The sequence below is a fragment of the Piliocolobus tephrosceles genome, chromosome 1 (assembly GCF_002776525.5).
Source record: "Piliocolobus tephrosceles isolate RC106 chromosome 1, ASM277652v3, whole genome shotgun sequence".
Classification (NCBI taxonomy): domain Eukaryota; kingdom Metazoa; phylum Chordata; class Mammalia; order Primates; family Cercopithecidae; genus Piliocolobus; species Piliocolobus tephrosceles.
Genome location: NC_045434.1, coordinates 169,468,256 through 169,493,785, shown reverse-complemented (window position 1 = coordinate 169,493,785; position 25,530 = coordinate 169,468,256). Strand labels below are relative to the sequence as shown.

The 25,530-nt window shown below is 42.6% G+C and overlaps 1 protein-coding gene and 1 pseudogene across 1 annotated transcript in view; both read left to right on the top strand.

The window, feature by feature from the left end:
• ZYG11B (zyg-11 family member B, cell cycle regulator) overlaps positions 1–25,530 on the top strand; it is a 105,089-nt gene that overhangs the window by 12,733 nt on the left and 66,826 nt on the right. Inside the window, exon 2 of the mRNA XM_026454165.1 lies at positions 17,386–17,551. Coding sequence (XP_026309950.1) covers positions 17,386–17,551 — 166 coding nt within the window. The remainder of the gene's footprint in view (positions 1–17,385; positions 17,552–25,530) is intronic.
• Positions 15,253–15,417, top strand: LOC111524085 (annotated as a pseudogene).

The window sequence follows — 25,530 nt, the reverse complement described above, 5'->3', positions numbered from 1 at the left end:
ACCGCAACCACTGCCTCCCTGCAACCTCACCTCTCCTACCTCAGCCTCCTGAGTAGCTGGGATTACAAGCATGCGCTACCACACCCGGCTAATTTTGTATTTTTAGTAGAGACGGGATTTCTCCATGTTGGTCTCAAACTTCTGACCTCAGGTGATCTGCCCACCTCGGCCTCCCAAAGTGCTGGGATTACAGGTGTGAGCCACCGTGCCCGGCCAGGACTTTTTTTTTTTTTAAGCTGTAATATTCTTGGTGATATAACATTTGTAATTTTCATTTCATAGGCCCTGTAACCTTTTTTTTTTTTTTTTTTTTTTTTTGAGAGTGTCTCACTGTATCACCCAGGCTGGAGTGTAGTGATGCGATATTGGCTCACTGCCACCTCCGCCTCCCGGGGTCAAGAGATTCTCCTGCCTCAGGCCCCCGAGTAGCTGGAATTACAGTTATCCACCACCACACCTGGCTAATTTTTGTATTTTTAGTAGAGACAGGGTTTCACCATGTTGGCCAGGTGGGTCTTGAACTCTTGACCTCAGGTGATCTGCCCGCCTCAGCCTCCCAAAGTGCTGGAATTACAGGCGTGAGCCCAAGCTACAGTGCCCAGCCGGCCCTGTAAACTTTCTCAAGTCATTTTAACTTTCTATGCCTCCATTTTTTAATTTGTAAAATGAACCGGTTATATTAATCCTCTGTGTGATTCTTCCAATTCTTAAAGAAAAGGTAGTAAGATTCTAGCAAGTTAAAGGCGAGTACTATAGTAGAGTAGATACATTCTATTAGCTATAGTACTGTGGGATCTGGGCAAACTGCTTTTGTAGGCTTACATTTTGTATAAAGTTGAGCTCTAACCTCTCTGAATGTGTTACCCACCTTTTCACACCAGAGCCCCTATATTTCAATTAAGTTAATATTTGCAAAGTGCTTTGTTTTATTTATTTTAATTTGCTTTTTTGGGAGAGTCTGGCTCTGAAGCTCTGGCTGGAGTGCAGTAGCACGATCTTGGCTCACTACCACCTCTGCCTCCCAGGTTCAAGTGATTCTCCTGCCTCAACCTCCCAGGCGCCCACCACCACGCCTGGCTAATTTTTTTATTTTTAGTAGAGATGTGGTTTCACCATGTTGGCCGGGCTGGTCTTGAACTCCTGACCTCAAGTGATCTGCCTGCCTCAGCCTCCCAACATGCTGGTATTACAGGTGTGAGCCACTGCTCCTGGCCCTTGTTTTAAAGGTATTTTCATGGACATCCCATTTATTCCTCGTTACCATTTTGTGGGACAGTCGGAGGTTTAGCTTCAGTTTTTCAGATAAGGAAACTGAGAAGTTAATTGATTTTCCTAAGGTCACACAGCTGGTAAGTAGCAGAACCAGGACTGACTGTGCAAGCCCAGTGTTCTTTCCATTATTAACCCACTTCTCTGTTTACCATATTGTATTTCAAAACTCCAGGTTACTGTAACAGGAAAATAATGCTAAAGTATCTCTTTGAACTGACAATTCCTGTGATCTGCTCAGTGGCCACTGACCTGAATTTTTGTTTTGTTTCCTAGAATAGCTTTATCACATGACCTTAGATGGAAGAGGAGGACATTTATGTAGCTTTCCAGGTCTTGATCTTTTTTAGGTAGAACTCTACCCCCTTGCCCTTTAACACATATCCGCTTGCCATAGTGGCCAGGCCTTGAAGTGATATGTGCAAGAAGCTTGCTTTACTTGCTTTTCAATTTGGCATCTAGGAGTCTCCAAAGAGTAGTTGGTGTTCTTTTAAAAATAAAAACAATTCCCCATAGTTTATACCAAATAGTTCAGTATATCTGTACCCTTAAGAAAATATTATCTATTATCTGTGATCAATGCCCTTGGTATTGCCCTCTTTTTTTTTTTTTTTTTTTTTTTTTTTTTTGAGACAGGGTCTCTGTCACCCAGGCTGGGGTGCAAGTGGCACAATCTCAGCTCACTACAATCTCCGCCTCCTGGGTTCAAGCAATTCTCATGGCTCAGTCTCCTGAGTAGCTTGGATTACAGGCGTGCGCCACCACCCCCAGCTAATTTTTTGTATTTTTAGTAGAGGCGGGGTTTCACCATGTTGGCCAGGCTGGTCTCCAACTCCTAGTCTCAAGCGATCTGCCCACCTTGGCCTTCCAAAGTGCTGGAATTACAGGTGTGAGCCACTGCGCACTGCTGGTACTACTTTCTTTTTTTTTTTTTTTTGAGACGGAGTCTTGCTCTGTCGCCCAGGCTGGAGTGCAGTGGCTGGATCTCAGCTCACTGCAAGCTCCGCCTCCCGGGTTCACGCCATTCTCCTGCCTCAGCCTCCCGAGTAGCTGGGACCACAGGCGCCGGCCACCTCGCCTGGCTAATTTTTTGTATTTTTAGTAGAGACGGGGTTTCACCGTGTTAGGATAGTCTCGATCTCCTGACCTCGTGATCCGCCTGTCTCGGCCTCCCAAAGTGCTGGGATTACAGGCTTGAGCCACCGCGCCCGGCCGGTACTACTTTCTTGACCTTCCTCTTCGTCTGTAAAATGATTGCAATTGGGGTGGGGGAGGGTAAAGGGATTAGATCATATCTAAGGTTATTTATTTTTATTTTTTATTTTTTTGTTGTTGTTGAGACGGAGTCTCGCTCTGTCGCCCAGGCTGGAGCACAGTGGCCGGATCTCGGCTCACTGCAAGCTCCGCCTTCCGGGTTTACGCCATTCTGTCTCGGCCTCCCGAGTAGCTGGGACTACAGGCGCCTGCCACCTCGCCCGGCTAGTTTTTTGTATTTTTTTTTTTAGTAGAGACGGGGTTTCACCATGTTAGCCAGGATGGCCTCGATCTCCTGACCTCGTGATCCGCCCGTCTCGGCCTCCCAAAGTGCTGGGATTACAGGCTTGAGCCACCGCGCCCGGCTCTAAGGTTATAATAGATGTTTATTTCTGGAAGACTGACTTGGTTGAATTAGTAATAGAAAATAAAAGTTTTGGCTGGGTGTGGCATCTCACGCCTGTAATCCCATCACTTTGGGAGGCTGAGGTGGGCAGATCACCTGAGGTCAGGAGTTCGAGATCAGCCTGGCCAACATGGTAAAACCCCATCTCTACTAGAAATACAAAAATTAGCAAGGTATGGTGGCATGCGCCTGTAATCCTAGCTACTCGGGAGGCTGAGGCAGGAGAATCGCTTGAACCGAAGAGGCAGAGGTTGCAGTGAGCCGAGATCGTGCCATTGCACTCCAGCCTGGGGCACAAGAAAAAAAAGAAAAGAAAAGTTTTTTAAAAACCCAAACAAAGAGGAGATTTCCCGTGAAGTATTAGGATGAGGAGTCAGAGATATCTAATGTCTCAATTTCTCATAGGTACCTGTGAACTCAAATGATATTTGAGTGCCTTTCAGTTTCATTCTTTGATTTCAAGGCTAGACTTGGGACTTAATATTTCTCTCTGGATATGTAGTCTTTTTCTCTAGAGCCAAATAGTATTTTAATTATACTTAACAATAAATTTGTACTTGACTGTTCATTTATTCATGCAATAAATATTTAGTGCCCACTATATAATAGGCATTGTTTTAGGCTCTGATAATACAATAGTGAAGAAAACGCAGGGTTTTTTTCTATGCAGCTGATATTCTGTGGTAATACATTTATTGAGCAGGTAGTATATGCCAGTTACTGTTCTCAGTGTGTTGCATTTAGAATTTATTTAATTCTGACAACAATCCTGTGACGTAGGTACTGCTCTTGTCTGCATTTTACAATCATGAACTGAGGTTCAGGGAGATTAAGTACTTTGCCTAAGGTTATATAGTTTTGTGAATGGTAGAGGTAGCATTTTAATCCAGGCAGTCTGACTCCCAAGCCCACACTCTTCATCATAGTATTACATAGTCTTTTAGAAAGATGTCCATAAAAAATCTATTTCTATCATTACATTGTCAAGTTTGTAATTTTTGTAGCCACCTGATTTCTGACCCAATCTTTAGAAAAAAGTCACCCAAGGACACAGTAAAGGAGCACTGTGAAAGCCCTTGTGTTCTGTTGTAGGAATTATCAGTCTTAGGAAGCTTTTGAGAAGGACATCTTAAGCCTGATTCTTATGAGATGAGAGGCCAGGCATAGTGACTCACGCCTATAACCCCAGCACTTTGGAGGCTGAGGCAGGAGGATTGCTTGAGCCCAGGAGTTCAAGCCTGAGCAACATAGTAAGACCCCGTCTCTACACAAAAATTAAAAATTAGCCAGACATGATGGCATGTGCCTGTAGTCCCAGCTACTCAGAAGGCTGAGGTGGGAGGATCTTTTGAGCCTGGGAAGTCAAGGCTGCGGTGAGTTGTGATTATGCTATTGTACTCCAGCCTGGATGACAGAGCAAGACCCTGTCTCTAAAAAAACAAAAAGAAAAAAGATATAAAAGAGATATATTTTTTTTTACAGCTGTACAATGTGTTTATGTTTTGTTACTTCAAGAATCAAAAAGTTAAAGTTCACAAAATCGCTAAGAAAGTTACAGTAAGATAATGTTAATTTATTATTGAAGAAAGAGAAAGTTTGCTCAGGAGTTCGAGACCAGCCTGGGCAACAACATAGCAAGACCTCGTCTTTACTAAAAATAAAAAACATTAGCTGGGTGCTTTGGTGCACACCTGTAGTCCAACCTATTCCAGAGGCTAAGGTGAGAGGATCGCTTGATTCCAGGAAATTGAGACTGCAGCGAGCTATGATCACACCACTGTACTCCAGCCTGGATGATAGACTCTGCCCCCAACCCCCAAAAAGAAAAAAAATGTAAATAAATTTAGTGTAACCTAAGTACTTATAGTCTACAATAGTATGCAGTAATGTCCTAGGCCTTCACATTCACTATCACTAACTCAACTGATTTATTCCGAGTACCTTCCAGTCCTGCAAGCTCCATTTATGTTAAGTCCCGTGTACAGGTGGACCATTTTTTATCTTTTACACCTAGTGTTTTACTGTACCTTTTCTTTTCTTTCTTTCTTTTTTTTTTTTTTTTTTTTTTTGAGATGGAGTCTCTCTCTGTCACCCAGGATGGAGTGCAGTGACACAATCTCAGCTCACTGCAGCCTCAGCCTTCCTAGTAGCTGGGACTACAGGTGCAAGCCACCACACCTAGCTCATTTTTGTATTTTTAGTAGCGATGGGGTTTTACCATGTTGGCCAGGCTGGTCTTAAACTCCTGACCTTAAGTGATCTGCCCACCTCAGCCTCTCAAAGTGCTGAGATTACAGGCTTGAGCCACTGCACCCAGACTTTTTCTGTGTTTAGATTTTTCAGATACACAAATACTTACCATTTTGTTACAGTTGCCTGCAGTATTCAGTATAGTAACATGCTGTACAGGTTTTTGCATCCTATCTACTGCCTAGGTTTGTGTAAGTATACTCTGTGATCACACAATGACGAAATTGCCTAATGACACATTTCTCAGAGTGTATTCCTATTGTTAAGCAACACATGACTGTACTAATATTATCCCCACTCTACATAGGACAGAACTGAGTGTCAGAAAAGCTAATTTGCTCAGTGTGATACCACTAGAATTCACCTTCAGTTCTACTGTTCTTAACTACAATATTTCTAGAGAAGTCTTTTTTGTGCCTCAGCTTTCTTAACTGTAAAATGAAATTTTTAATACTTTTTTCTTCTACTTTGTAAGGTTATTGTGAGTATCAAGTGAAAATCAGGATGTGAATATGCTTTATTTACTATAAGACATTGTTACCAGCATAATTCACAAAGGATATTTTTTCTTGTGATTAACCAAAACATAAACCTCATTACTCAGAGATTCTGAAGTCCACAAGTGCTCAGAATGTTGAAATGCTTCTTTGCCATGGCTCTGGCAATTCCGTAACAGAATGAAGCTTTTAATATACGAAACTAACCAACAAAACAGATAACTGACTGAATCTTGAGGAAATTACTGAGAATACCTCTAGTTGAGTGTTGTGTAAATGACTAAATACTTCAAGGCAGGAGCATTTAGGAAGACCAATAAAAACTGGAGTTGGGGTTGTGGAAAGGAAGGGTAGAGATGAAAAGAAAGTCATGAGAAGGTTTAGGAAGGGCTAATGGTATGAGATTCCTTTTTTGCCTTGTCTTCATTGCCCCACGCTCCCTGGTGTGCCTTGCTTTTATAAGAAGCTGTGGTTCAAGAGCAGGGGATCTGCTTATAGGTAGTTCGTTTATTCATACTTACTTCTCACTCAGTAGACACTGAAACATTTACTCTGTAAGCGTAGGGGATACGGAAATGTGTAAGGCATGGTTCTAACCTGGTGGTTTTCTTTTTTTGTTTGTTTGTTTGTTACGGAGTCTCACTCTGTCACCCAGGCTGGAGTGCAGTGGTGCGATCTTGGCTCACTGCACGCTCCGTCTCCCGGTTCAAGTGATTCTCCTGCCTCAGCCACCCGAGCCGCTGGGATTACAGGCATCCGCCACCATGCCCAGCTAATTTTTGTATTTTTAGTAGAGATGGGATTTCACCATGTTGGCCAGGCTGGTCTTGAACTCCTGACCTCAAGTGATCCACCCATCTCAGCCTCCCAAAGTGATGGGATTACAGGTATGACCCACTGCATCTGGCTGTGTTTTTTTTTTTTTGGACGGAGTTTTACTCTTGTTGCCCAGGCTGGAGTGCAGTGGTGCAAACAAGGGGAGAATCGCTTGAATATTTAACTCTTTTTTTTTTTTTTGAGATGGAGTCTCACTCTGTCGCCCGTGCTGGTGTGCAGTGGCACGCGATCTTGGTTCACTGCAACCTCCACCTCCCAGGTTCAAGCAATTCTCCTGGCTCAGCCTCCCAAGTAGCAACTACAGGCGCGTGCCACCACGCCCGGCTAATTTTTTGTATTTGTTTTGTAAAGACGGGGTTTCACTGTGTTAGCCAGGATGGTCTTGACCTTGTGATCCTCCCGCCTTGGCCTTCCAAAGTGTTGGAATTATAGGCGTGAGCCACTGTGCCTGGCGGATATTTATCTCTCTAAGTTATGACCTGTGTGGTCTAGTCTTAGTGCAGTGTCATAATCCATGGAACACAGTCCTGCAACCAAAAAGTCATTTTGAAATAACTCAAAGTCTTTATTTGCATTTCTGGAAACATCATGAAGTAGAATAGAGTTCACAGATACACCAAGCAGAATTATTAACCCTTCCTATATCCCCCAAACCCAGCGGAGTCCCTGATATTTACCTATTAGAAGAACAAAAAAGAGAATGAGTTCAAATTAGGAGAGTGATGCAGGGACTTCCCCAGTTTCTGAAAAATTTGTGCCAATTTACGCTCTGACCAGCAGTATTTGAGAGGACCAATCTGGGCAAACTTTACTTGAAAAATTCACTTTTATCAGGTTTATATCATGTTCCAAAAAAACACTATATTAACCAAAAAAAGATTGGCCACCTTTTTTTTTTTTTTTTTTTTTTTTTTTTTGGTGTGTGTGTGTGTGGCTGGAATTGTTTTGTTTTTCCTATTTGCTATAGAATATATTTTCAGCCATTGCTCAGGGACTGTGTCACTCTGCTTGCTGTACTTGAGGTAGTTAATTGCAGGGCTTCATTATCTCTTCTGACCATAATTAACAGATCTGGGTTAAATCTTGGATTTATTTTTGGAGTTTTTTTTTTTTGGAGAGTAAGGTCTTAACTCCCCCCTCCGTCCTTTCCCTCCATCTGAGAGGCCTTATGGATAAGACAAAGGACATGATATTTGGCATTGAAGATTGGTTCAAGGTTCAGTTCTGCCACATTCTAAATATATGAACTTGGGTACATTATTATTTCTGAGTTCCAGTATCCTCATATACAAAATGGTGTCTGTTATAGCAGTTCTACAAGAAAGTTGTGAGGGGTAAATGATATAATGTGTGTAAGAAATGTGTTGTGTGAATGTTGATCAGTCTTTCAAAGAAAACTTGCCTGTCTCCTAGGGTGCCAGACATTATGCTAGGTTCTGGGTATTAAGAAAAAGTCAGCACTGATTTCCTGTTGTTTACTACATTTTGTCAATTCTTTTCTGCAAAATATTTTTCACTTTTGATTTTTTTTCCATTGTCATTGCTACTCTAATCCATGGCATCATCACCTCCTGTTTGAGCCACTGTAACTAGTTAGTCCCAAGTTGTATTTTGGCATTTATTTCAAAGCCGGACTAATAATTGTTCTGTTTGAGAGACGATATGGTGTAGTAGAAAAAGTATGGACTTCATTGTTAACAGACCTAGATTTGTATCTTGGCCCCACTTTCTACAGTATGTGACACTGGGAAAGTTTCTTTACCACTCTCTTAATTTGAACTCATTCTTTTTTTCTCTCTCTCATAACAGGTAAAAATCAGGGACTGCATGTGGTTCTAGGGATAAAGGAAGGGTTTAATAAGTTCCTTCTACTTGAAGAGTTCATGACTAAGTGGGGTAAACAGATACAGTCATAAATAACCATGGTGTAACATGGAATTGTAAAAGAAAACTAGCTTGGGAATCAGTTATAAAGGGCAGTGTATGTAGTGGTAAAAGCACAGATTTAACTCTCGGGTCGGATTGCCTGGGGTCTAATACTGACTCTAATCCTTAGCTCTGTAATCTTGAGCAAATTACTTAAACTCTCATAGCCTCAATGTCCTTATATGTAGAATAGGGATACTGATGGAATTTAATTTATAGAATTCTGATGAGAAATAAATGAAATTATATATGTAAAGCACTTAGCATAGTTAATAGCATATAGCACATAGCATATAGTAGCATATAAGTGCTCTATAATTATGATTATGATATTAGTATAGTAGTTAAGAACTTAAAAATATAAGCTTTGGCTTCATTCTCGTGTTGAAGTATGAGTTTAGCAATATATTGGCCATGTGTATATGGGGAAGAGATTTAACCTAAGCCTTAGTTTCCTCATCTTTAAAATGCAATAATATAATTGTGCTTGGCTCAGGATGTAGAAATGGAGAGAGATCTGCACCAGGACCTGATACATACTAAATGCCTTGTAAAAGATAGCTGTTGTGATTTTTATTCTTGCTCTGCCATCTGCTGGCTGTTTTATCTCTGATATGTAAATTAATCTTTCTGAGCCTCAGTTTACTTTTGTTTAAAACAGTTGTTTTGAAGATTGAAAATATTTATGAAGTACATAGATTGGTGGCTGACACCACACAGTTGTCATTCAGTACACAGTAGCTGTTGTTAATGGTACAATTTAATTTTTCAGGTGCTCAGAATAAAATTAATTCTGCCTTAGAAATTAGGAAAGACATCACAGAAGTAGCGAGCTTCGAATTTTGGAAGATGAGGCTGCCTGGGTAGAGTGGCGCATGCCTGTAATCCCAGCACTTTGGGAGGCGAGGCGGGCAGATCACCTGAGGTCGGGAATTCGAGAGTAGCCTGGCCAACATAGAGAAACCCTGTCTCTATTGAAAATCTAAAAATTAGCCGGGCGTGGTGCACGTGCCTGTAATCCCAGCTACTTGGGAGGCTGAGGCAGGAGAATCACTTGAACGGGGAGGTGGAGGTTGCAGTGAGCTGAGATCACACCACTGCACTCCACCCTTGGCAACAGAGTGAGCCTCCGTCTCAAAAAATAAAAACAGAAAAAAGGCCGGGCATGGCGACTCACACCTGTAATCCCAGCACTTTGGGAGGCTAAGGCAGGCGGATTGCCTGAGGTCAGGAGTTTAAGACCAGCCTGGCTAACATGGTGAAACCCCGTTTCTACTAAAAATACAAAAAAATTAGTCGAGCGTGGTGCCATGCGCCTGTAATCCTAGGTACCTGGGAGGCTGAGGCGGAGAATTGAGTGAACCCGGGAGGTTGCAGTGAGCTGAGATTTGCCATTGCACTCCAGCTTGGGCAACAAGTGCCAAACTGTCTCCAAAAAAAAAAATAAATAAAATACATAAATAAAAAAAATTTTTAAAAATGAAAGATGAGTGGGATTTTTGCCATAAAGGGACTAACAAAGCCCTGAGGTGTGAAAATGTCTGTTACGGTACTTAAGGAACAGTAAGGGCTAGGTTGCTTAAACATGCAGTTTAGTGTATCTGGCAGGTAGCTTGTTTGGGGCAGGGAGAAGGGAACAGTGAGAAATGCTAGAGAGGAAGATTGGAACTAGCTAGGAAGATGTTTCGAATACCTTGCTAAAGTGTTTATACGTCTCTCTTTTTCCAACTTTTACTTGTAACAGCTGAAGAAACTAAACTTGCTGGGGAATAGAGGAGGGAATTACTTGAAACCAGTGTTCAAACAGGAATTTCTTGGTGATCTTGTGGTGTTATTTATTTATTTATTTTATTTTTGAGCTGGAGTTTCGCTCTTGTTGCCCAGGCTGGAGTGCAATGGCAAGATCTTGGCTCACTGCAATCTCTGCCTCCCGGGTTGCCACCACACTTGGCTAATTTTTGTATTTTTATTAGAAATGGGGTTTCGCCATGTTGGCCAGGCTGGTCTTGAACTCCCGACCTCAGGTGATCCGCCTGCCGCAGCCTCCCAAACTGCTGGGATTACAGGCATGAGCCACCATGCCCATCCTTGTCAATTTTCAAAATACAGAGTTGATATTTCCCTGGTGTCCTTCAAAGATAACTAGTTTTTTTTGTGTCATTATGAACTCATGAATTGAAACATATTTGAGGTACAATTCACTGTAGTTTTTAACCTTTTTCCTTATCTTTGAAATGAGGAGTTTGGATAAGATGACCTCTAACTATCATTAACATTTTGATGTATTTATTTCTAGTCTTGTGGTTTCACTTGTTTAAACTATTTAGTTTAGTTTAGTTTAGTTTTGAGATGGAGTCTTGCTCTGTCACCCAGGCTGTAGAGCAGTAGCGCAATCTTGGCTCACTGCAACCTCCGCCTCCCCGGTTCAGGCAATTCTCCTACCTCAGCCTCTCACAATGCTGGAATTTCAAGTGTGAGCCACTCTGCCTGGCCCCCAGCAACTTTTTCTTTTTTTTTTTTTTGAGACGGAGTTTCGCTCTTGTTGCCCAGGCCGGAGTGCGGTGGCACCATCTCGGCTCACTGCAACCTGCGCCTCCGAGGTTCAAGTGATTCTCCTGCCTTGGCCTGCCAGGTAGCTGGGATTACAGTCATGGGCCGCCATGCCTGGCTAATTTTTGTATTTTTAGTAGAGGCAGAGTTTCACAGTGTTGGTCAGGTTGATCTTGAACCCCTGACCTCAGGTGATCTGCCTGCTTTGGCCTCTCAAAGTGCTGGGATTACAGGTATGAGCCACTGCGCCTGACTCTGGCAAGTATTTTTAATAACAGCTTTATTGAGATATAATTCACGTACCATGCATTTCACCTATTAAAGTGTACCCAGTTCAGTGGTTTTTAATATATGCAGAGTGGTGCAACTATAGCCACAATCAGTTTTAGAACATTTTCATCTCTCCAAAAAGAAGCCTGTGCCTACTAGCATTCACTTTCCATTTTCTTCTAACCCACCCTCCTCCTACCCTAAGCAGCCAATAATCTCCTTTCTGACTCTGTAGCTTTACCTCTTCTGAACAGTTCATACAAATGGTATCATACAATATGTGGTCTTTTTGTGACTGGCTTCTTCCACTCAGCATGTTTTCAAGGCTCGTTTATATTGATCAGCATTCCTGTTTTGCTAAGTAGTAGTCCATTGTAGGGCTGTACTATATTTTGTTTATCTAGTCACCTGGTTTTTGTTGTTTTTGAAATAGAGTCTTGCTCTGTCACCCAGGCTGGAATGCAGTGGCGCCATCACAACTCACTGCAACCTCCCACTTCAGCCCCCGAGTAACTAAGACTACAGATACTGGCTACCACACCCAGCTAATTTTTGTGTTTTTTGTAGAGATGGGGTTTCACCATGTTGCCCAGGCTGGTCTTGAACTTCTGGGCCCAAGTGATCCTCCCAAAGTACTGGGATTATAGGTGTGAGCCACCATGCCCACCCCATCCCACCCTGCCCATTTATCAGTTTTGATGAATATGTTTGGGTTGTTTCTACTATGATATAGTTTAAACAAACAAACAAAAAAAGCTGGTGCAGTGGCTCACACCTGTAATCCCAGCACTTTGGGAGGCTGAGGCGGGCAGATCACTTGTGGTCAGGAGTTTGAGACAAGCTTGGCCAACATGGTGAAACCCTGTCTCTACCAAAAATACAAAAACTAGCTGGGTGTGGTGGCATGCGCCTGGAGTCCCAGCTATTCTGGAGGCTGAGGCAGGAGAATCACTGGAACCTGCCGTGAGGCGGAGGTTGCAGTGAGCCAAGATTGCACCAAGACTCTGTCTCAAAAACACACAAAAAAAACACTGCCCAAAAATTTGGTCTTCATACCCTGTTTCTTTCACATTAGCTCCCAAACCCCTTGGAAGCTCTGGAGTGAAAAGAGTTTTTGTATGCTAATGAGTTGACTGGTGTCCAGGAGCCCCTAGATAGATTCTTTCTGGGCTGGTTGCCAGAAAGACCAAGGCATGAGACAGGAAAAAACATTTTTTCCTTCTTTATACTCCTTTATATTCACACCACTCTCAATACTTTTGATACCAAACCATATAGTAGGAGAAAAGAAACTGTTTTCTCCTACTGTACTCTCAACAAAGACCACTTCTGTGATCAGATGTGTGGTTTTTTTTTTCCAATACGGAGCAATTCTATTTTCAGCGGACATCAGTTGGGTGCCCTAAAATTTACCTCAGTTCTGACAGTAACCAGAGTTAGCATAGACCTCACAGGTGAGCAGCTCACTTCCACAAGATGGCCTCCCTCAGATGCCAATTTAGGTAGTAGGTCTCTGGATTAACTACAACACTTGTCAGTCTTGGCTACAAATTGGAGGTTCCCACACCTCGCTCCCTGGGTTTGATAATTTGCCAGAGTGCTCACAGAACCCATGAAAAGTTTACTTTATTACAAAGGATATTTTAAAGGATACAAATGAACAGCCAGATGGAAGAGATACATAGGGCAACCTAGGGGGAAGGAGCTTGAAGCTTCCATCCCTTCTCCAGCACACGCCCCCTCCCAACACTTCAATGTGTGCAGCATCCTGGATACTTTCCAAACCCCATTTTTGGGGTTTTTTTTTTTTTTTTTTTTTTTGAGACAGAGTCTTGCTCTGTCTCCCAGGCTGGAGTGCAGTGGCCGGATCTCAGCTCACTGCAAGCTCCGCCTCCCGGGTTTACGCCATTCTCAGGCGCCTGCCGCCTCGCCCGGCTAGTTTTTTGTATTTTTTAGTAGAGACGGGGTTTCACTGTGTTAGCCAGGATGGTCTCAATCTCCTGACCTCGTGATCCTCCCGTCTTGGCCTCCCAAAGTGCTGGGATTACAGGCTTGAGCCACCGCGCCCGGCTTTTGGGCGGTTTTATGGAGGCCTACGTATACATGATTGATTAAATCACTGGCCATTGGTTATTAACAACTTTGAGCCCCTCTCCCCTCCCTGGAAGTTAATGGTAAGTGAAGTGCCTTCCTGAGTTCTGTGAGTCATATTAGCAGATAATGAAATATGAGGCCCTTCTCAGGGGATCTTGGAATCCCACAGTTTATAGTCCATTGGTCAGAAGTACAGGTGGAAACCTGGGACTTGTGACTGGCACCTGCAGTGGGGCAGTAGCCTAAACTGTAGTGCTATGCTAATTCTGGGTAGTTAGTGTCAGAATCGAATTGAATTGTAGGATACCCAGTTGGTGTCAGAATTGGTTGTTGGCATGGGAAGAGCCCAGAAATTTGGTGTCAGTAGTGTTGTGAGTAAAAACAATTCAGACCACCTTTTTTTTTTTTTTTTTTTTTTAGAGGGGACAGAGTCTCGCTATGTCGCCCAGGCTGGAGTGCAGCAGTGTGATCTCAGTTCACTGCAACCTCCGCCTCCCATGTTCAAGCGATTCTCTTGCTTCAGTCTCCTGAGTAGCTGGGATTATAGAAGTGCATCACCACACCCAGCTAATTTTTGTATTTTTAGGAGAGATGGGGTTTCACCAAGTTGGTCAGGCTGGTCCTGAACGCCTGACCTCATGATCCACCCACCTCGGCCTCCCAAACTTCTAGAATTATAGGTGTGAGCCACTGTGCCCAACCTCAGACCACTTTTTAACTGTTATGAACAATGCTTCTGTAAACATTCATATATAAGATTTTGTGTGGACATGTTTTTATTTCTGGGTATATATTTAGGAGTAGAATTCCTGGGTCATATTGGTAACTCTGTTTAATTTTGTAATAAACTGCTAAGCCGTTTTCCAAGGCAGCTGCAACATTTTTCATTTCCACCAGCAATGTATGAGGTTTCCAATTTTTTCTCCCATCAACAATTGTTGTCCATGGTTCTTTTTTTTTTTTTAGAGTCTCACTCTGTCACCCAGGCTGGAGTGCAATGGTGCCATCTTGGCTTATTGCAACCTCCACCTCCCAGGGTCAAGCAATTCTCCTGCCTTAGCCTCCCTAGTGTCGGAGATTACAGGCATCTGCCAACACACCTGCCTAATTTTTTGTATTTTTTTTTTTTTTTTTGAGATGGAATTTTGCTCTTGTTGCCCAGGCCAGAGGCGCGATCTCAGCTCATCGCGGCCTCTGCCTCCTGGATTCAAGCAATTCTCCTGCCTCAGCCTCCCAAGTAGCTGGGATTACAGGCATACACCACCATGCCCAGCTAATTTTGTATTTTTAATAGAGACGGGGTTTCTGCATGTTGGTCAGGCTGGTCTCGAATTCCTGACCTCAGGTGATCTGCCTGCCTCGGCCTCCCAAAGTGGTGGGATTACAGGCTTGAGCCACTGTGCCTGGCCATTTTTTGTATTTTTACTAGAGACAAGGTTTCACCATGTTGGCCAGGCTGGTCTCGAACTCCTGACCTTACTTAGGTGATCTGCCTGCCTCGGCCTCCCAAGGATTACAGGTGTGAGCCACTGTGCCCAGCCCCTTTGCCTTTTTATTTATTTATTTAGTTAGTTAGTTAGTTAGTTAGTTAGTTAGTTAGTTATGTTTTTGAGATGGGGTCTGGCTCTATTGCCCAGGCTGGAGTGCAGTTGCACCATCCTGGCTCACTGCAGCCCTCGCCTCCTGGGTTCAAGCAATTCTCCTGCCTCAGCCTCCCAAGTAGCTGAGACTACAGACACCTGCAACCACGCCCAGCTAATTTTTGTATTTTTAGTAGAGACAGTGTTCGCCGTGTTGGCCAGGCTGGTCTCGAACTCCTGACCTCAGGTGATCCACCCTCCTTGGCCTCCCAAAGTGTTGGGATTACAGGCATGAGCCACCGCACCTGGCCTACCTTTGACTACTTCTCGGCCTTTTGGCTAAGATCAAGTGTAGTATCTGTTCTTATCAGTTTATTTTACATTTTTTTTTATTTTATTTTTTATTTTTTGAGACGGAGTTTCCCTCTTGTCACCCAGGCTGGAGTGCAATGGCGTGATCTCGGCTCACTGCAACCTCCGCCTTGCGGGTTCAAGCAGTTCTCCTGCCTCAGCCCCCCAAGTAGCTGGGGTTACAGGCATGCACCACCACACCTGGGTAATTTTTGTATCTTTTGTGGAGACGGGGTTTCACCATGTTTCTCAGACTGGTCTCAAACTGCTGGGCTCAAGCAATATTCCTGCCTCAGCCTCTCAAAGTTCTGGCATTACAGTTGTTAGCCACTGTGCCCTTTTCACTTCCTGTATGATGATCTTTGAAGCACAAAAGTTTTTAATTTTGATGAAGTTTAATAGACATACATTGGTATCATATCTAAGAAACTTTACTAATCTAAAGCATGAACTTTTTACACCTATGTTTTCTTCTAAGAGAAACAATCTTAGCTCTTATATTTAGGACCTTGATCTATTTTGAGGTAATTTTTCTACATGGTATGAAGAACTCTGTCTTTATTCTTTTGTATGTTGATGTCCAGTGGTCCCAGCATCCTTTGCTGAAAAGCCTATTCTTTTTTGTTCTTTCTTTTTTTGGTTTTGAGATGGAGTCTCACTCTGTCGCACGATCTCAGCTCACTGCAAGCTCCACCTCCCATATTCATGCCATTATCCTGCCTCAGCCTCCTGAGTAGCTGAGACCACAGGCGTCTGCCACCACGCCTGGGTATTTTTTTTGTATTTTTAGTAGAGATGGGGTTTCACTGTGTTAACCAGGATGGTCTCGATCTCCTGACCTCATAATCTGCCCGCCTTGGCTTCCCAAAGTGCTGGGATTGCAGGCATGAGCCACCGCTCCCGGCCAAAAAGCAAGCCCATTCAGTTATCCTGGCACTCTTGTCAATATCAGTTGCCCATGAATGTAAGAGTTTATTTCTGAACTCTGAATTCTAGTTCATTGATCTGTGTGTCTATCCTTATGCTGGTGCCATACAGTTTTGATTACTATAGTAATCAAAGTCTTTCAACTTTGTTTTTCTTTTCCAAGATCGTTTTGGATATTCTAGGTGTTGCATTTCCATATGAATCTTAGCATAAGCTTATCTTTTTTGTTTGTTTTATGAGATGGCGTTTCGCTCTTGTTGCCCAAGCTAGAGTGCAATGGCATGATCTTGGCTCACTGCAACCTCTGCTTCCCAGGTTAAGCAATTCTTCTGCCTCAGCCTCCCAAGTAACTGGGATTACAGGCATGTGCCACCACGCCTGGCTAATTTTTATTAGTATTTAGTAGAGATGGGGTTTCTCCATGTTGGTCAGTCTGGTCTCGAACTCCTGACCTCAGGTGATCCACCCGCCTTGGCCTCCCAAAATGCTGGGATTACAGGCGTGAGCCACCACACCCGCCCTTATTTGTTTTTTGGGACAGAGCCTCCCTCTATCACCCAGGCTGGAGTGCAGTGGCATAACCTCGGCTCACTGCAGCTTCCGCCTCTCGGGTTCAAGTGATTCTCCTCCCTCAGCCTCCTGAGTAGCTGGAATTACAGACATCCACCACCATGCCTGGCTAATTTTTGTATTTTTAGTGGAGATGGGGTTTCGCCACATTGGCCAGGCTGGTCTCGAACTCCTGGCCTCAAGTGATCCTCCCACCTCAGCCCTACCCTATTTTAAAAAAATAGCTCTCTCAGCTTCGTACTCATGTCTGAACAGCATATTGTGATGCTTTAGTTGGTTTCGCGCTTCCTAAGCTCTGAGGTTTTCCATTCACCATCCCCGACTGATTAGAACACCCTGCTATGTGCTTACTTAGTACCTAGTGTGTCTTCTATTTTAGTACTAAAGGGACTGTATGTAAATGTTTGTTTCAGTGTTTCTCTTCTATTGCTTCTTGAGAGCATGGATCACAGATTGTATTCCACTGCCTTACACAGTGTCTAGCATATGATAGACACTAAAGAAATACTTGTGGAATGAGTAAATGAATGTTTTGTTCTCTGCTTTTCTGGAAACTAACTTGTTGGTTTTTGTGTTTCCTTTATATTTTTCCCTGGGCTACAAGGAGGAGGCATCTCCCTATTCCCTACTTGATATCTGCTTGAATTTCTTGACTACTCACCTTGAGAAGTTCTGTTCAGCCAGACAAGATGGAACATTGTGTCTGCAGGAACCTGGAGTATTCCCACAGGAGGTGGCTGATCGACTGCTTCGGACCATGGCTTTTCATGGTAAAAAAATAAACAGAGGAAACAAAAATTATGTGCCGTTAATTGGACTGAATTTTGAAGTGCTACAGTAGCCATTTAATTATTTTCTTAGAAATAACCGAGAAGGCCAAATGAGCCTGATTCCAGGACTATGAATTCATTTATTTTTAACTATCTTGCCTCTTACTGTGTAATTTAGAATAAACATTTTTCTTTTCTTTTTTTTTTTTTTTTTTTCTTGACAGGGTCTCACTCTGTTACCCAGGCTGGAGTGCAGTGGTGCAAACGTGACTCACTGTAGCCTCAACCTCCTGGGCCCAAGTGATCTTCCCAGCTCAGCCACCTGTGTAGCTGGGAGCACAGGCTTGTGCCACCACACCTGGCTAATTTCAACATTTTTCATTTCTAATGGGGCAAACCTTTTTTTTTTTGACTTTGAAAAGTCTTTTTTTTTTTTTTTTAATTTTTTAAGAAACGATCTTGTTCTGTTGCCCAGGCTGGAGTGCAGTGGCACAAAACTCCTGGGTTCATGTGATCCTCCTGATTCAGCCTCCTGAGTAGCTGGGACTACAGCTTGGCTAATTTTTTTGTTTTTATTTTTGTAGGGATAAGGTCTCACTCTGTTGCCAAGGCTGGTCTCAAACTCCCTGCCTCAAGCAATCTTCCAACCTTGGCCTCCCAAAGTACTGGGATTATAGGCATGAGCCACCATGCACAGCTGAGAAGTCATGTCAGAAGTAACTCCTATAACTTGTAACCATTTAGAGGTTTGCCAGTATAAAATATCTTACATCGGGCCAGGCATGGTGGCTCATGCCTGTAATCCCAGCACTTTGGGAGGCCGAGGCAGGTGGATCACCTGAGGTCAGGAGTTCGAGACCAGCCTGGCCAAGATGGTGAAACCCCATCTCTACTAAAATACAAAAATTAGCTGGATGTGGCAATACATGCCTATAATCCCAGCTACTCGGGAGGCTGAGACAGGAGAATCGCTGGAACCCAGGAGGCAGAGGTTGCAGTGAGCCGAGATCGTACCACTGCACTCCAGTTGGGGCGACAGAACGAGACTCTGTCTCAAAACAAACAAACACATACAAAAAAACCCTTGTATCTTCTTTTGACAGTGGGAGAATTATTACTGTTATGGAAAAACTAATTTCTGATTTTGACCTTTGAAATGGGAAATCACAGCCAGTTTAGTACTTTGGTTTTCAAAAACCAATTCTGAAAATCAATTGGGAAGTTCTTATCTGTGTAGTTTTGCTTATGTATGGAGTATTTTTGTTACTTCAAGTTTTAATTTGGAAGAGATACACCTTGGCCAGGCGCGGTGGCTCACACCTGTAATCCCAGCACTTTGGGAAGCCGAGGTGGGTGGATCACGAGGTCAGGAGTTCGGGACCAGCCTGACCAACAGATGGGGGTTCAGTAGAAACCCCATCTCTACTGAAAATACAAAAATTAGCCAGGTGTGGTGGTGCAAACCTGTAGTCCCAGCTACTCGGGAGGGTGAGGCAGGAGAATCGCTTGAACCCAGGAGGTGGAGGTTACAGTGAGCAGAGATTGTGCCACTACACTCCAGCCTGGGCGACAGAGCGAGACTCTGTCTCAGACAAACAAACAAACAAACTGAAAAACAAAACAAACAAAAAAAAAAACAAAGATACACCTTTATATCTTTATAGTTGGTAAATTCCTAAGTGTGGAATATGATTTGTCAACAGCTATAGAATGGAATGAAATTTGGCAATAATAATAGCTGTCTTTTATTGAATGCCTGTGTGCCAAGCATTTTACATACATTTTCATGGAATTTTCGCAAAAACTCTGTAAGGTAGCTATTATCATCCCCATTTACATACAGATAAACTGAGATTGAGAAGTAACTTGCTGAGGGTTAAACTGCAAGTAAATAGTGGAGTCCTAATTCATGTGCAAGTCTGTCCAACTTTAAATATATGCTCATCCCACTGTGCCACACAGCCTTCCTACACCTATATTGGAGGTATCCCTGCTCCTGGATGCCAGATAGTGGTTTATACTTTTGCTGTGACTTTATATATATAAAACTATTAAGTATAAGTGCCAATAATGTGTTCCAAGGAGGAGTAGGATGAAATGAGGCTGTAACTGAGGCATTTTGGGATAATTTAGGAAAGAAGAAGACCTCTACATTCCTTGTTTTTCATGAAGTTCCTCATGCCTGCAGTCTCTCTGAATTTTTCCAATCTGTCATAAGAACTAGGGTAAATTTTTGTATTATATGTATATTAAAGTTAAAAGTCCCTTACACAGCTGTACAACCATTTAAGAGATTGTGCCATGTGCCAGTGCTAGCATTTCTTTCTAATCTCAATTTAATGATTATGCTTAGTATATTATTATTATTATTATTAGAGATGGAGTCTCGCTGTGTCGCCCAGGCTGGAGTGCGATGGCGCAATCTCAGCTCACTGCAGCCTCCACCCACTGAGTTCAAGCTATTCTCCTGCCTCAACCTTCTGAGTAGCCGGTACTACAGGCGCCTGCCACCACACCCAGCTAATTTTTGTATTTTTAGTAGAGACAGGGTTTCACCATGTTGGCCAGGTTGATCTTAAACTCCTGACCTCCAGTGATCCACCTACCTTGGCCTTCCAAAGTGCTGGGATTACAGGCATGAGCCACCGCACCCGGCCAGTGCTCAGTATGTTAAATTTAAACAAGAAAACTTATCTTGTAAATCAAAAGAACAAATGCTAAGGCCTTAACTTTGCCAGATTCAGTTATCCTTTGGAAATGTAACTACTGATAGCTAATAGTAGTAGCTAACATTTATTGAATGCTTATTATTATATGTCAGGCACTATAGCGAATGCTTTATATGAATAAGATAATAGGAGTGGGTTTTAAGCAAGTCTAACTAAATACTTGTCCTCAGAGTAATGTCTTGGAGAGGCTACATGCTTGAAATGTATTTTCTATCTCTTCTTTTCAAACTGCCTTCAGATAAGGAAACTGAAGGTCAGAAAAATAACTTGTTGCCCCTAATTGTGTTACTCCAGTGTGATTACCTGTTTTATTCATCAAGAAGGGTTCTGAATTATTTAATCTCTTTATACAAATCATATCCATCTTTAGTCAAGATTTGATACTACTGAGAATATGCAAAAGAACATGTTGCCAGTTCTTGTCTCAATTTGTAAAAGTTGCTTTATACATTTTTCTTTGTGTTTGAAAATATTCATACTGAGAAAAAAGTTGTTCGATTGATACTTTTATTTTTTATTTATTACTGTTATTATTTTTTTCTTGAGACAGAGTCTCGCTCTGTCACCCAGGCTGGAGTGCAGTGGCACAATCTCGGCTTATTGCAACCCCTGCTTCCCAGGTTCAAGCAGTTCTCGTGCCTCAGCCTTCGGAGTAGCTGGGGTTACAGGCATGTGCCACTACACCCCCGGCTAATTTTTACATTTTTTTTTAGTAGAGATGGGATTTCACCATGTTCACTAGGCTGGTCCTGAATTCCTGACCTCAAGTGATCTACCACCTAGTCCTTCCAAAGTGCTGGGATTACAGGAGTGAGCCACTGCTCCCAGCCTTGTGGATACTTTTAAAATTGGTAATATCAGCTGAGGGCAGTGGCTCACACCTGTAATCCGAGTACTTTGGAAGGCCAAGGCAAGCGGATCACCTGAGGTCAGGAGTTTGAGACCAGCCTGGCCAACATGGCAAAACCCTATCTCTACTAAAAATACAAAAATTAGCCCGGTGTAGTGGTGGGCGCCTGTAATCCCAGCTACTCGGGAGGCTGAGGCAGGGAGAATTGCTTGAACACAGAGGTGGAGGTTGCAGTGAGCCAAGATTGCGCCATTGCACTCCAGCCTGGGCGACAGGGTGAGACGGTGTCTCAAAAAAACAAAAAAACAAAACAACAAAAACAAAAAACTGGTAATATCGTACTGTTTCTAATAGCATATTGATTCTAGAAAATGTTTAACATATACATTTAAAATTTTTTACTTATTTACTCAATTCAAAGGATTAATGATATTAGTAGCAGTCTTTTTTGCGTGTGTTAAAAAATTTTCTGTTTCTTCTTTTATTTTTTGTAGAGACAGGGTCTTGCCATGTTCCCCAGGCTGATCTTGAACTACTGGTCTCAAGTTAGCCTCCTGCCTCAGGCTTCCAAAGTACTGAGATTAACAGGCATGAGCCAACATGCCCGGCCTACTTTTTTTTTTTTGAAGTGGAATCTCACTCTGTCGCTCAGGCTGGAATGCAGTGGTGCAGTCTCGGCTCACTGCAATCTCTGCCTCCTGGGTTCAGTTGATCCTCCTGGCTCAGCCTCCCACGTAGCTGGGACTATAGGTGCCTGACACCATGCCCAGCTAATTTGTGTATTTTTAGTAGAGACAGGGTTTCACCATGTTGGCCAGGCTGGTCTCGAGCTCCTGATGTCAAATGATCCACCTGCCTTGGTCTCCCAAAGTGCTGGGATTACAGGCGTGAACCACTGTGCCTGGCCCTGGCCTGTTTTTAAATTGACATAAAATAATTGTACATATTTGTGGGATATGTAATGATGCTTCAATACATATAATGTATAGTGGTAAGATTGGAGTAATTAGCATACTCATCATCTCAAACATTTGTATTGGAAATATTCACTATCATTCCTTCTAGCTGTTTGAAACTAAGAATTATTGTTAACTGTAGTCATCCTACAGTGTGTAGAACACTGGAACTGACTCCTCCTGTCTAGCTGTAATTATGTATCCTTTAATCAATCTCTGCCTGTCCTCCTCTTCCCTCTACAAGTCATCAGCCTCTACTAACCTGTTCTACTTTTACTTCTGTGAGATCACTGTTTTTAGCTTTCACATATGAGTGAGAACATGCCATGTTTAACTTTATGCTCCTGGCTTATTTCACTTAACATAATGTCCTCCAGTTCCATCCATGTTACTGTGGATGACAGGATTTCATTCTTTTTGATGGCTATATGGTATTCCATTATGTATATACACCACATGTTCTTCATTCATTCATCTGTTATTGGACACATAGATTGATTCTGCATCTTGCTATTGTGAATAGTGTTGCAGTAAACACGGGGGGTACAGATGTCTCTTTGATATTCTGATTTCCTTTCCTTTGAATAAATGTCAAGTAGTGGGATTGCTGGATATGGTAGTTCTATTTGTAGTTTTTTGAGGAAACTTCATACTGCTCTCCATAGAGGCTGTACTAGTTTACATTCCCACCAACAATGTCTAAGAGTTCTCTTTCTACATCCAGTATTTGTTATATTTTGTCTTTTGTTAATAGCCATCCTGAGGTGATATAATACCTCATTGTCATTTTGATTTGCATTTCCTTGATGATTAGTGATGTTGAGCATTTCTTTATATATTTTTTGGCCATTTGTATGTCTTCTTTTGACAAATATCTATTCAGGTCATTTGCCCACTTTTAAATTGGATTGTTTATTTTTCTGTTGAGATATTTGAGTTTCTTATATATTCTGGATATTAATCCCCTGTGAGATAAATAGTCTACAGATATTTTCTCCCATTCTGTAGGTTGTCTCTCCACTCTGTTGATTGTTTTCTTTGCTGTGCTGTGCAGAAACTTTTAGCTTGATACAGTCCCATTTGTCTATGTTTGTTTTTGTTGCCTGTGCTTTATTTTTTTTTTTTGACAGGGTCTCACTCTGTTACCCAGGCTGGAGTACAGTGGTGTGATTATGGCGCACAGCAGCCTTAATCCCCCAGGCTCAAGCAATCCTCCTGCTTCAGCCTCCCAATTAGCTGAGACTATAGGCATGTACCACCATGCCCAGGTAATGTTTAAAATTTTTTGTAGAGGCAGGGTCTTACCATGGTTCCCAAGCTGGTCTTGAACTCTTGAACTCAAGTGCTCCTCCTCCTTTGGCCTCCCAAAGTGCTAGAATTACAGGCATGAGTACCATGCCTGGCCTGTGCTTTTGAGGTCTTGTTCATAAAATCTTCTGAGATGAATGTCCTGAAATGTTTCCACTATATTTTATTTTTTTCATTTGTTTGTTTTTTTCAGACGAGTTTTGCTCTTATCACCCGGGCTGGAGTGCAGTGGCACCATCTCAGCTCACTACAGCCTCCACCTCCCAGGTTCAAGCGATTCTCCTGCCTCAGCCTCCCAAATAGCTGGGAGTTACAGGTGCCCTCCACCACGTCCAGCTAATTTTTGTATTTTTAGTAGAGACAGGGTTTCCCCATGTTGGTCAGGCTGATCTTGAACTCCTGACCTCAGGTGATCTGCCCACCTTAACCTCCCAAAGTGCTGGGATTACAGGTGCGAGCCACCATGCCTGGCCCTCTGCTGTATTTTCTTCTAGTAGTTTTATAGTTTTGGGTCTTATATTTAGGTCTGATTCATTTTGAGTTGGTTTTTGTAAAGGTGAGAGACTGGGGGGTCTATTTCATTCTTTTGCCTGTGGATATCCAGCCTTCCCAGCACCATTTATTGAACAGACTATTCTTTTCCCAGTCAGTGTCATTGGTGCCTTTGTCAAAAATCAGTTGATCATAGATATGTGAATTAATTTCTAGGGTTTCTCTTCTGTTTCTGTGTGGTCTATGTGTTTATTTTTATGTTGGTACTTTGCTGTTTTGGTTACTATAGCTTTATATTATATTTTGAAGTCTGGTAGTATGATGCCTGCAGGTTTATTCCTTTTGCACAGGATTGCTTGGGCTATTCAGGGTCTTTTGTGGTTCCATACAAATTTTAAGATATTTTGCCGGGCGTGGTGGCTCAAGCCTGTAATCCCACCACTTTGGGAGGCCGAGACGGGTGGATCACGAGGTCAGGAGATCGAGACCATCCTGGCTAACACGGTGAAACCCCGTCTCTACTAATAAAATACAAAAATCCAGCCGGGCGAGGTGGCGGGCGCCTGTAGTCCCAGCTACTCAGGAGGCTGAGGCAGGAGGATGGCGGGAACCCGGGAGGCGGAGCTTGCAGTGAGCTGAGATCCGGCCACTGCACTCCAGCCTGGGTGATAGAGCAGGACTCCGTCTCAACAAAAAAAATAAATAAATAAACAAATTTTAAGATATTTTTTCTATTTCTGGGAAGAATGTCATTGGTATATTGATAGGAATTGCATTGAATCTGTAGATTGCTTTAAATAGTAGGTATAAAAGCAGTTTTTAAAATAATTATTTTTTATTTTAAGAGACAGGGTTTCACTTTGTTACCCAGGCTGGAGTGCTGTGGTGTAATCTTGGCTACTTTTAAATTTTTTTTGTAGAGACAGGGTCTCACTGCGTTGTCCAGGATGGTCTCGAACTGCTGGGCTCAAGCAGTCCTCCTGCCTCGGCCACCTGAAGTACTAGGATTACAGTTTTGAACCACTGTGCTCAGCCAGTAGCAGTCTTAATTAAAATAAATCTGATGCTAGAGTTTTACTTATTGGAGTCTGTGATTCTCTTGTCATAGTCTTTTCTCATTGTATCTGTGTCTGCATGCTAAAGATTTTCCAGGAAAGGTGGGCATAAGAGCTAGAAATCAGAGTGAGAATTTTGCCATCTAATGATAATGTTTCTGTGTCATACTGTCAATATAATCTAAATTTATACATCTTGACATGTTCAGCCTTCTGGTTTGGGATAAAACTGAAAATCTGAAACATTATGAACTGCTTCCTTGGCTAGCCAAATAGACTTTCTAGGTGACTGAAAGCTTACACTCCCAGACTAGCACCCCACTTACTTGTTGATCACATTGCTGGTCACTTCAACTGTCTGTCCTAAATCAGAAAGAAAGAAAAAATGCTTTGGGGCACAATCCTTATATTTATGCATCTGTATTTTACTCCTTGAAAGAAGCCCTTGAGTTATCATTTAGAGCATGTTGATTCTTTATTATTATTATTATTATTTTTGGGATGGAGTCTTGCTCTGTTGCCAGGCTAGAGTACAGTGGCACTATTTCGGCTCACTGCAACCTCCACCTCCCAGGTTCAAGTGATTCTC